Below are 13,466 nucleotides of genomic sequence, written 5' to 3'. Positions count from 1 at the left end.
ATCCTCTAAAGTGCCTTTCGAGGTGTCCCTGGTCAAAGTCTCAATGCCTGCAATATATTGCAGACCTTGGCTCAACAAATGTAATCCTCTCATTGAGCCCTCTGCATTTACATTGATTCTTGCTTTTTATGCAGGGTAACCCCTGAAAGTGCCTTTTCAGTCGCCCAAATCATGGAGGAGCACTGGGAACCTTGTGCGAAGCTTGAAAGACCACATCCATACACAAAGTGGTTTCAAAGATGATCAAAATGAAGGGAAAAGAGGGATTGTGTTCTCACTAGAGCATCCAGACTAACAAATTAATGAATTTGAGAATATCTGCTCTGTCTGCTGATCTTAGTGTCTGAAGGTTACTTCTTGCTTTTGCTACCCCTTTTCTGACAAGGTTGACAATGCCTTTTCTTTCCGCCATGGGCCTGATGGAAATATATGTGGAGTCCAGCCTATTCCTTTGCTTAATTCTAAATTTCAAGTCTGAAACACTCCTCAAATATCACCCTCCTATAATGCTCTTTCCTCTCTAGGAAGTCTTTGCTAATTAACAATGAACATATAAGAGAAATGCCTTGAAGCAAAGGGTTACCTGGTGATGCCCTGGGCTAGAGCAAGCTCGACAAATGTATTTGATCCTTTCCAGAATGCTGGTGATCACATATCATTTGTCTGAGCTTTGTTGAATATAGAGGAAAGGTCCATTGCTTTTGTCCCCATCTGCAGCTATATCGCTTGCTCCATAGGTGGGTGTACATGGAGAAGGGTTCACCAAGCCTCTCTCCCCTTAGGATGGAATGATGACCACATCTTATCTTGTAAAAAGTCACCCCTTTAATGATTGTGTTTTTCCTTGGGTAAAGGACAGGGAGCAGTCTTCCTTACTAGGGTTTGGGTAACCAAATTGATCCACCTAGTATTCCTCTATGGATAGTACAGAAAACGATTCATCCTTATAATGGGGATGAATGCCCTTTCCTCATTATGGTAACCATTCGAGCCCCCGGGCTTTGTAAGACTGTAGGTGGTTTGAGAACAACTTGGTAAAAGGCTGCTCTGATGTTTTGGAAATGCTAGCCCTGATCTCATAGCTGTAAATAAGTGAAAATACATCCTGGCTCTGGATGCTGCCAATCATTTCCTCCCTCGTTGTTGTACATTTCTCTTTTTAAAAAATAAGTAGGAGGTTCATGGGTGAAGTACTTGTTTCCTTTGTGATAGAAGCTGAATATGCTTTGTCGATTCCCTGTCAAACAACTATTCAGACTGATCTTTGAGCTGATCATAATTTTTGTATGCAGAGTTAATGTGATGTTTTTAAAGTATTTGCTCAGTGTAATAATCCTAAATTTTAGGTTTTCTTCATAGAATAATTTTTTTGGGTTATATTACTTACTCATTAATGATGACTGCTAAAGATTTAATCCGACTGATGTTTGTTACAGTTTGAACTTCATGATAAAGTGAACATGTTGCCTGTTTTGGCAGGGAGTTCATATTAGTGTAGCCTCATTTCCAACTATACTGCTGAAAGTACAATATATGTATTGTCCTTTTTTTTGTGTAGGAGCTAGTACTGTTGCTTTTGCAGTATGACGCTGATACAGCCACCATTAATGGAGATGGACAGACTGCAAAAAATGTCACAAAGGATCCAGAAATCAGCATAATGCTTGAAGGTAATATTTAATTAAGTAGCTTGAATTTTTTTTAACCACTTCCCTGCTAGTGACAAGGTCAACTCGTCATGGGTTTTACCTGCCCTGTGCTTATGACGAGTTGACCTTGTCACATAACATGGGATTTTGAATATGTCAGCACCGGACGGGAATATGTAGCAGCAGCAATGTGGTTAATTTGCTGACTGCATACTTTATTTTTCCAGACATAAATGACTGCAGGCAATACAAAACAAGTTCTGTATGTACTTACTGATCAGCACTAGGCATGCAGCATGACATTTTGTGGATGTATATGCGCCTGGTCAGATATGTCATACTTATACTGATTAGCATGTCTTTGTTTATTTAAAGAAAATTAGAGCATATAATAAGGCCAAGCATAGTTTCATGCTCTAACCATACTTTATAGTCCCTTTCTGACTTCTGTCTGAGGAATGTTAACCTTCATTATCCACAGAAGTACTAGACCCTTGCTGTTCTTACTGTTGGTAAGAGTTTCCTGAAGTTTATATGGTGGTTCGCTACGCTCCAGATGTTGCCTCAGGAACATGTGATTTGCAGGTTCTCACAGAAATCCGTGTATTATTTGTGGAAGGAGTTCAAACTAATATATATATTTTTTTATATTATATATATATATTATATATTACCTACTGGAGGTCGCCAGTAGGTAGTTATAGTTAGGACCTATTATGAATAGGAAATCCGCAACATTCTATTAACAATAACTTTGGCGCCGATTGATGAATCTTCTCGAAATTTTCCATACTTTTGGCCAGCTCAGTTCCGCTCCTTCCCCGAAAGTTTGGGGGCCGAGAAAAAAGGGGGGTCCCAAAACGTGTTTTCCCCATGCCATTTCCCATAGGACCTTTAGCCACGGCTACAGCCCGAACGGCTGAACGGAATTACACCAAATTTGGCAAAGAGGTAGTCCTCAGTTCAGACTTGTGCCTTTTGCTTAAATGGTGTTAATCTGTTCAGTATTTCCTGAGAAAAGTACGGTTAAAGTCATTTATATATCTATGGGCGCGGTGGATCCGCAGATTGTGTGAGGATTGCCCTCGTACCATAAGCGCACCGTCCCGATCACGCGCTCAATGCTAATTGGCTGTCAAGCGGTTGTAAACATTCGAAACCAGGAACTGTTGGCAGCCATTTTGTGCCTCTGTAGAAGCGAGGCTGAGGAAGTCAGTGGAATGTGTGCAAAACGTAGAAAGGGGGCATGGTAGAAATAATTTTACCCTCTAGACCTGCTCAGGAGGTCCCAGAAGGAACCCCAGGGCCCACATTTTTTTTTAAACCGGTAGGCGTGTGTGTGGTGCATGGCCTCTAATTAATAAATTTAAAGGGACCACCGAAAATAAATTGTTGGGAGTGGCTCCAAAGCCCTTCCCATTATAATTTGTTGGGGGAGGTGGGAGGTAATGGCCCCTCAAGCTCCTGGGACCACCAGCCCTCGCCGCTTTGTGTATTGTGGGAGGGGGCTGCATGGCCCCTCTCCTGGAGTCCTCAAGGGTTCTGGGGACCACCATCCCCCAGGGCGGCTCCTGCAGTGTTTTGGGTTGCTCACCCCCAGAACACTGTTGTTTGCTATGAGGAGTGTTTGGTGCATGACTTCTACGCGCCGAGTGCACGACTCTAACACGTTGGGTGCGCGACTCTAAGGAAAAAAATTATTTTTTTCAGATATACTTAAAGTTTATGTGTTTATTTCTTAGGTGGCTCTAAAAAGAGCCCTTGTGTTTATTTCGAGATTTTGATACCTACAAGTAAGTACCTATGCAGAGTCTAAAGTTCAAGAGGAAGACTCTGTTACCCTCATCTGTAAAATGTACACCATCTCTCCTATAGATGCCATCCATATTGAAACGGAGTGTGTTGTGATAAATGGACCCCATTCTATAGTCTCGGAGAAAAGCAGAAACCGATTTATTCACATGTTTCCCAGCTTTCTCAATCTGTGGACAAAATTGATTGGACCAGTTCCATTTCTGCCTTTGGCATATGTTAGAATAGACAAAGGCTGTTTTGGGGAAAAGTGACATAAATTCTGCAAAGGTGTCCTTCATAAGCCTTTCCAGACCTACCCCAGTCAAAGTGCCTAGGTCATTATCACCACAGTGCACAATTATGAGGTCAGGGTGTTGTAGAGACGAAAATGATTTAACTAATGGCATCAATTGGTGCCACTTTAACCCTCTCTGTCCAATCCTTTTAATGTCTACATTTGGTAAATCTAGGTCTTTGTGAATTTCTTTGTTTTCTGCGTACCTTTGGCTCCAGAAAATATAGCTGTGTCCCACAATCCACGCTCTAAGCATCTTGAAGGGAGGTCTGGATGCGCTCAGATGGTCTCTGTAAATGAAATGACGGTTTGAAAACTAAGATTTTTCTAAAATGGTGGATAAGATGTAGTTTTGAGAAAATAAATGATTGGTTGTTTGACAACATTCAACACTGAAAACTAGGGTGCATGTTTCTGTTTTTTAAAACCATGATTCTTATTGGTTAACAAAATTTGATTGAAAAGAACATTACATAGGATAAGCTGATATGTTGAAAAGTCAAGCACACTTGCTGTTTTGATTAGCAACATTGGGTGATGAACTTTTGACCTGTGTGCTTAGTTAAGTGTTCCATGAACTGTTTCTATGATAACGGGCAGAAGGCAGATTGGGGGTAGTGTTCAAATTTATGTCAATTGGAAAGGGTTGAAATGTGTAACCAATAGCAATGTGTGTTTGCTTTTGAATTAATGTGGGAAGCAATGTGATTTGATGTTCAGGTGTATGTGTTCAAAATGGGAGGGAAACTTTGCCTTTCTTTGGTTCTGCATTGAGGTGTATAGAAGAGAGATTCTGTATAAGAAAATCTGGTGTGTGCCTGACAAACTTATTATTGTACAAAACAATTTGAGAGGTGAGTTATTAATTTGTGAGGGGATGTATGTGGTGCATTTTGATTTTAATCAGACTAATGTGTTTCTCCTGCTTAAGTGCAGGGAGTACTTTTGTTTTGATAGAATTTTATTGTGAGTGTGTGTGTGCATTTAGCAATGATTCTGAGATAAGCATTTGTGTATTTCATGTGTTTGCAGATAGATAACTATGCTGTTTTCATGTTTTGGTAGAATTAGAAACCAGTCATATTTTATTTATTTGCAAAATGAGTCCAGTTTCTACACTAAAATGCAGTACTCATTCTAGACTACGAAATGTGTTTTGGTAAAATGGAAGGGAAGGGCTAGTGTTGTTTGTCTGGAATCACACTGTGAGTCTTGTGTGCATTGAAGAATCAATCTGATAGAAGCACTCTATACTAATGTGTAGTAGATAATTTTGTGCAATGTGTATAGTCACCTTAAGTGTTGTAGACTGGAAAATGTGTTTTGGTAAAATGCAAGGGATAGTGTTGCTTGTGAGAATCACACACTGAGTCTGTGTGCATTTAGGAATCACTTTGAGAGAAGCATGTTGGTACTTCATGTGTTTCCTGAGTTGTAATTGATTAAAAATGTATTGTGCTCTTACATTTTTGTAGAATTAGAAAATAGGCATTGTTTGTGTTTCCAAAATGAGTTTCTCTAATAGTAAAATGCAGTTATATAATAAGTGGTAAGGTTGCTTGATGTGTTTGCAGACAAATAAGTACATGTACTGTTGCAGTGAGACAGGCTTTAGAGTACGCAGTGCTTGAAACTCCTATGCAAGTAGTAGTCTAACCAGCTTCACACTTGTGTTTCAGGCCTACATTTCCCCAGTCAGTATCTATACAGTCCTTTTATAAGAAATACTGTTATTTGTCTAGAATGCCACTGTGAGTCAATTTTCATTTGGGAAAATTGAGATAGAATGATTTGGTTGGTTGATGTGTTTGCAGACATATAAGTACATGTACTCTTGCAGTGTGCCAGGCTTTAGGGCATGCAGTGCTTGAAACTCTTATGCAAGTAGTAGTCTAAGCATCTTCACACTTGTGGTTCAGGCCTACATTTCCCCTGTCAGCATCTATACATCCATTTAAAATACTGTTATTTGTCTGGAATCACACTGTCAGTCGGTGTCCATTTGGGAAAATGGAGAGAGAATGATTTGGTTGGTTGATGTGTTTGCAGACTTATAAGTACATGTACACTTGCAGTGAGCCAGGCTTTAGGGGTGCAGTGATTGAAACTCCTATGCACTGTGCAAGTAGTAGTCTGGAGTGGTGTGGCTCACTTGTTAGAGGCGGCAGACTCGGAAGTAGAGGTCGGCCCGGGACCAGGGTTCGATTCCCGACGCGGCAGGGTCTTGGGCCATGGTCAGCGGACTTGATAATTCTCGCCTCGGTGCCTACTCCAACCATGGTTCTCACTCCGCAACTCTGGGCAATAGCTTGCTTAATCTCTACTAACAGCCCCATCAGCGCCAGGGATGCCTGTCTTCACCTTGGAGATGCCCAGGAGGGACCATCTCACAGGGAAAGCCAGGATGGGTTCCCCAGCGGTATACAGCGCCGGGACGCCCCTTTGCTGGGGCAGCTGTGCGCTTTACAAGTATAGGACATTTAACATTTAAGCATCTTTACACTTGTCTTTTAGGTCTATATTTTCCCAGACAGTATCTATACACTCCATTTATAAGAAATACTGTTATTTGCCTAGAATCACACTACACAAACCCCTAGTACGTCCCCATATACTACATAAACACTACTGTACTACATTAAACACTAAAACACCAACTTGACCCCTACACTACCCAAACACCATTGCTGTACTCTAAACCTGAAATCTACCCCAGTACGACCTGTTACACTACCCAAAGACCACAGCACTATCCTCGAACACTACCGCAGCACGACCTACTACACTACACAAAGACCACTGCACTACCCTAAACCCTAAATCTACCTCCAGTACAATCAGCTACGTTACCTATTCAACAGTGCAGTACCCTAAACCCTAAAACACTACCCCAGCACAACTCCTACACTACCCAAACACCCTTTCAGTACTCTAAACCTTAAATCTAGTCCAGCACAATGTCATACACTACACAAACACAACTGCACTTCCCTGAACTCTAAATCTACCCCAGCATGACCCCCTACAGTACCCATTCAACATTGCACTGCTGTAAAGTGTAAAACAGTATACCAGCACGACCCACTACACTACCCAAACACCATTGCACTACTTTAAACCTTAAATCTACCCCAGCATGACCTCCTACACTACCTAAACACTAGTGCACTACCCTAAAACACTAACACAGCACAACCCTCTACACCACACAAACACCAGTGCACTATCCTAAACTCTAAATCTACCCCTAGTATGACCCCCTACACTACATAAACCGTACTGTAGTACCTTAAACATTAAAACACTACCCAGCACAACCCCCTACACTACCCATTCACCACTGCACTACCTTAAACCCTAAAACACTACCCCAGATCGACCCCTACACTATTCAAACACTACTGCACTATCTTAAAACAGTATCACAGCATGACCCCCTACACTACACAAACACCACTGCACTATTCTAAACACTAAAAAATTACCCCAGCACAACCCAATACCATTGTATTACCCTAAACCTTAAACTTACCCCAGCACGACATCCTACACTATCCATACATCTCTGCACTACCCTAGAACACTACCTCAGCACCACCCCCTACAGTATACAAACACCACTGCACTACCTTAAATTCTAAATCACTATTCCTAGCATAACCTCCTACACTACATAATCACCACTGCACTACCCTAGAACACTACCCCAGCACGACCACGTACAGTAACCAAACACCATTGCAATACCCTAAAACTTAAATCTACCGTAGCATGACTTCTTACACTACCCAAACAGCACTGTACTACTCTAGAACACTATTCTAGCACAACCTTCTACTCTACCCAAACACCACTATACTACTCTACTACTCCATTTATAAGAAATACTATTATTTGTCTAGAATCACACTGTGAGTCAGTGTTTATTTGGGAAAATTGAGAGAGAATGGTTTGGTTGAATTAGAAAATAGTCATTGGTTATGTGTTTCCAAAATGAGTTTATCTTTAATAGTAAAATACAGTTCTATAATAAGTGGAAAGGTTGCTTGATGTGTTTGCAGATATATAAGTACATGTACTGTTGCAGTGAGCCAGGCTTTAGGGTATGCAGTGCTTGAAACTCCTATGCACTATGTAAGTAGAAGTGTAATCACCTTCACACTTGTGTTTGAGGTCTGCATTTCCCCAGTTAGTATCTATATGTTCGAGGCATATGGGCTGCAGATGGTACATTATGAATAGATCGCCATCTGGTGTTGGGCTCGGATGATTGCACTTTGTTTTTCTCTTGGAGAGTCTTTTGTATCTTGGTGACTCCTCCCTTGGTTGGTAGTGCGCATGGGCATCGGCTCCATCCTTAGATTGTTTTTTTTCCGCCATCGGGTTCGGATGAAGATCGAGACGCTCCAGATCAACTTCAGAAAAAAGTGATTTTTCGGCGCGTATTCCCTTTCCAATTCGACGGTATTGTTATCGAACGCGTTCATTTCCATTCCGACGCGTTACAAATTCAAAATAGAAGAGAAAAACTTGGATCTACGTCGAAGAAAAGGAAGCCTTTCTCGACGCAGTCAAGCCCGGAGTCCATGGAAAGGACTCCATTCAAAAAATGTCCAACGTGTGGTGCTAAGTTCCCACACAAGGACCTACAGAGGTGTGCAACCTCTGTCTATCGCCTGAACACGAATCCAGGGACTGCGAAGCCTGCGCAGCATTCTCCTCCAAGCTAACGATTAGAAATCGCCGAGCTCGAAGACACGAGGTTTCCAGAATGCAGGCGGAGGCGATCCCGGAGCTGTTCGGAGACGAACAAATCGAGGAAGAAGAGGACCAGTCGGGGTCGGAAGGGGACCAGTCGGAGGTCGAAGAACTCTTCGAGCAACAAACCGTGAGTGACGACGTCCCCTTACCGAAAAACCGACCCCGTGCGGTAACGACCCCGCCCTCGGGCCCGGTCAAACCGCTGAAAAAAGTTTCCGACGCCCCGCCCTCGGGCCCGGCAACGAAACCGAAACTGAAACCGAAACACTCGGACTCCCACCATGTCGGATCCGAGAAAAGGGCGACATCGACTTCGGCACCGAGGCTACATACAAAGGAGAGCTCGGTATCGAAACATTCCATGTCGAAACATAAATATGATTTATCGCCCAAAAGACACTCGATACCCAGAAAGTCGGAATCGAGCAGACATTCGGTGTGGAAAACAACAAGATCTGACGATCGAAAACAAAAACAGCTCTCGGAACCAGGACCCTCGGTACCGATTCAGGAGCAACAGACAGATCCCAAACAAAAGATCTTGTTTATTGATCCACAAACTGGGAAAGTGGTCACGAAGAAGAGAAAGAGTGAACAGTCAGAAGATAAACCTCTTCCTTCAAAAAAGAGAACAATGGGGACGAATATAACTCCTCCTGCTTCTCCTCGTCCTAGAGTCACACCCTCTTCTCCTATTCCTCACAATAGGCCAAATATTCCTACACCTTCCACACCAAGACCAGCTACACCTCAGTCAGATGTAGACAGTGATCTAGGGGAGGGAGAACCTCAAGGGGATGACGAAACTATCCCAGATGAGGAGGATCCATGGGAAAATTATGATGTAGGGTCAGATGAGGACAACGACCCAGAGCTATATCCCTCAAAGCCTTCACCACCTGATAACACAGGGTTTGTGCAGCTCATTAATAGGGCAGCAAAATATCACAAACTAGATATGCGTACAGAACCTCAAATAGAGGATTTCTTGTTAGAGACTCTACCTAATGCACAGAGAACATCAGGTACTCTTCCTATGCTGAAGGGTCTTCTTACTCACACAGAGGAAATATTCGAAAACCCAGTGAGAGCCAGGGTGTTAAACCCAAGAATTGATAAAAAATACAAAGCGGCTCCAAAGGACCCAATATTTATTAGAGGGCATGTACCTCTAGACTCGCTGGTGGTCTCAAACGCTCGTAAAAGAGCAAACTCATTATCTACAGGAGAGGCTCCTCCACCAGATAAAGAGTCGAAGTTAATAGATGCATCAGGCAAAAGAGTAGCATCACAGGCAGCGAATAGCTGGCGTATAGCCAATACTCAAGCACTACTCGCACGGTACGACAGGGCACATTACGATGAGTTAGAGAAACTTCTCACACATCTCCCAAAAGAACATCAGAAGAAGGCAGACCAATTAATACAGGAAGGTAAAATAATAACTAATACTTCCATTAAGTGTGCATTAGAAGCAGCGGACACTGCAGCAAGGTCTATTAACACTAGTGTCATGCTAAGAAGGCACGCATGGCTTAGAATCTCAGGATTCAAACAAGAAGTACAAACAGCACTACTGAACAAACCATTTGATCAGAAGACATTGTTTGGTTCAAGCACGGACGAGACATTAGAAAAAATGAAGAAAGATACGGAAACGGCTAAGTCAATGGGAGCATTGCAACAGCCAACACACAGAGGTTCCTTTCGTAGATCCACCTATAGAGGGGGCTCAAAGAACACAGGAACGAATCAGCAATCCACATCTTTCACACCAACATCACCCAGAGGTAATTCAAGAGGCAGTTACAGAGGTAACAACAATAAGGGTAGAGGCCGCGGAAATAATAACAACCGCAACGCCTCAACACCAAAACAGTGACTTCATAGAACTCCCCCCAGACCATATAACACCGGTCGGGGGACGTCTATCACAGTTCCTACCTGTCTGGGAGAACATCACGTCAGACAAGTGGGTGAGACAAATTATCCAACATGGTTATTGCCTAGAACTCACAGCTACCCCACCAAACATCCCCCCCAAACAGCGTCCAATGAGTCAAGATCATCTGACATTGTTAAGAGAAGGAGTTCTAGCACTTCTACAAAAGCATGCAATAGAGAAGGTCCCAAAAGATCAACAAGGAACAGGAGTATACTCTCTATACTTCCTGATCCCCAACAAGGACGGGTCCCTAAGACCAATATTAGACCTCAGACCTCTCAATGCTTACATAAATTCGGAGCACTTCCACATGGTCACGCTCCAACAAGTACTCCCTTTACTGAAGAAAGGGGACTTTCTTTCTACAATGGATCTAAAAGACGCTTACTTTCATATCCCAATTCACAAAGCCCACAGAAAATACCTAAGGTTTGTGTTAGAAGGACAACACTATCAGTTCAAAGTCCTTCCGTTCGGTGTCACAACAGCACCGAGAGTTTTCACAAAATGCCTAGCTGTGGTGGCAGCCCACCTAAGAAGACAACAAATACATGTCTTCCCATACTTGGACGATTGGCTAATAAAGGCCAAATCAAAGGAAGAATGTCTTCACAACACACAGAAGACAATTCAATTGCTGCACCACCTAGGGTTCACGGTGAACTACAAAAAATCACACCTGCAACCAAACCAGATTCAGCAATACCTGGGGGCTACAGTAGACACAGAAAAGGCAATAGCATACCCCAACCCAATCAGAGTACAGACAATGGTCGGGTTAATACAAAGATTTCAACCACAACACTCACTACCAGCACGAGTGTTTATGCAACTATTAGGCATGATGTCCTCCTGCATACTGCTAATACCACATGCCAGACTACAAATGCGCCCACTACAAGAGTGTCTAGCGACACAGTGGAATCAGGCTCAAGGTCAGATTACAGATCTGGTGTTGGTAAACGACCGGACGTATCGCTCTCTGAAGTGGTGGAACACAGAAAACATTTCCAAGGGACGGTCGTTCCTAGAGCCAATTCCACAAGTAATAATAACAGCGGACGCATCGCTCTCCGGATGGGGAGCGCATATGGACAGATACACAGTACAGGGGAAGTGGAGTGTGCAGCAAAAGAAACTGCACATCAACTACCTAGAACTATTAGCAATATTTCTAGCACTAAAAGCTTTCAAAATGCAAATAACAAGCAAAGCAGTCCTGATCAGAACAGACAACATGACTGCAATGTATTATATTCAAAAACAGGGGGGGACACACTCTCTCCAACTGTCCAGACTAGCACAGGACATATGGAGATGGGCCATTCCTCAAAAGATCTACCTGTTAGCGGAACACCTACCAGGAGTTCAAAAATCAAATAGCAGACATCCTAAGCAGACAGTCAGAACAAGTACACGAATGGGAGCTGCACGACCAAATACTACAGCCATTCTTCCAAAAATGGGGGCAACCAGAGATAGATCTGTTTGCCAATCATCAGAACGCAAAATGCAAAGAATTCGCATCCAGGTACCCACACCAAAGGTCCCAGGGCAATGCACTGTGGATAAATTGGTCCAACAAATTTGCTTACGCGTTCCCTCCTCTACCACTAATTCCATTACTGGTTCGGAAACTGCAGCAACACTCAATGACAATGATACTAGTGGCACCCACGTGGGCAAGACAGCCGTGGTTCACCACGCTGCTACAACTCTCACAAGTACCACATCAAAAGCTAAGGTTATTACCCATGCATCTTACACAGAACCATGGAGAAATAATGCACCCAGATCCCAAACAACTGAACCTAGCGATCTGGCTCCTGAGGTCATAGAGTTTGGGTATTTAGATTTACCACCATAATGCATGGAAATCATTAAACAAGCAAGACGTCCTACCACCAGAGCATGCTATGCAGCAAAATGGAAGAGGTTTGCTATACACTGTAACAGTAAGCACATCAACCCTCTGAACGCATCCACTAAACAAATCATTTGCTATTTATTACATTTACAGCAATGTAACCTAGCATATACCTCTATCAGAGTTCATCTCGCAGCCATAGCGGCGTACCTACAAAACAGGCAACATCTGTCACTGTTCAAAGTACCAGCAATTAAAGCTTTCATGGAAGGACTCAAAAGAGTCATTCCACCAAGAAGACCACCTTCCCCAGTCTGGAATCTTAACATAGTGCTTACCAGACTAATGGGGCCACCATTTGAACCTATGCATAGGTGCGAAATACAATTCCTCACATGGAAGGTGGCCTTCCTCATAGCTATCACGTCACTTAGAAGAGTAAGTGAACTGCAGGCTTTTACGATTCAAGAACCATTTATGCAGCTACACCAAAATAAAGTGGTTCTTAGAACAAACCCAAAATTCTTACCGAAGGTTATTTCAGCATTCCACATCAATCAGTCAGTGGAATTACCGGTTTTCTTTCCAAAACCACAAACAGTAGCTGAAAGAGCCCTACATACACTGGATGTTAGAAGGGCTATATTGTACTATATAGAAAGAACACAAACTTTCAGAAAGACAAAACAGCTATTTGTTGCGTTTTCTCCCACACATAAAGGCAATCCCATCTCCAAAGCGGGCATTGCCAGATGGATTGTAAAATGCATTCAAATATGCTACTTAAAGGCAAAGAGAACATTAACTGTTCCTCCTAGAGCTCACTCTACACGTAAACTAGGAGCATCTATGGCATTTCTGGGAAACATTCCATTAGATGACATATGCAAAGCGGCTACCTGGGTTACACCGCACACCTTCACAAAACACTACTGTGTAGATGTGCACACAACACAACAAGCTAGAGTGGGACAAGCAGTATTAAAAACATTATTTCAGACAGTTGCAACAGACACGGGCGACCACCGCTAGGGAGAGAACTGCTGTATAGTCTATTCATAATGTACCATCTGCAGCCCATATGCCTCAAACGGAATATGCTACTTACCAGTATGCATCTGTTCTTGGCATAGAGGGCTGCAGAGTGGTACATGC

The 13,466-nt window shown here is 42.8% G+C and overlaps 1 protein-coding gene across 1 annotated transcript in view; it reads left to right on the top strand.

Annotated features, from left to right (window-relative positions):
• The window catches only part of OSBPL1A (oxysterol binding protein like 1A), a 2,145,795-nt gene that overhangs the window by 245,208 nt on the left and 1,887,121 nt on the right, over positions 1–13,466 (top strand). Inside the window, exon 5 of the mRNA XM_086965647.1 lies at positions 1,559–1,670. Within this exon, the coding sequence (XP_086821773.1) occupies positions 1,559–1,670 (112 nt within the window). The remainder of the gene's footprint in view (positions 1–1,558; positions 1,671–13,466) is intronic.

The sequence above is a fragment of the Lissotriton vulgaris genome, chromosome 4_1 (assembly GCF_964263255.1).
Source record: "Lissotriton vulgaris chromosome 4_1, aLisVul1.2, whole genome shotgun sequence".
In the NCBI taxonomy this organism is placed as follows: domain Eukaryota; kingdom Metazoa; phylum Chordata; class Amphibia; order Caudata; family Salamandridae; genus Lissotriton; species Lissotriton vulgaris.
This window is presented reverse-complemented; position numbering and strand designations above follow the sequence as displayed.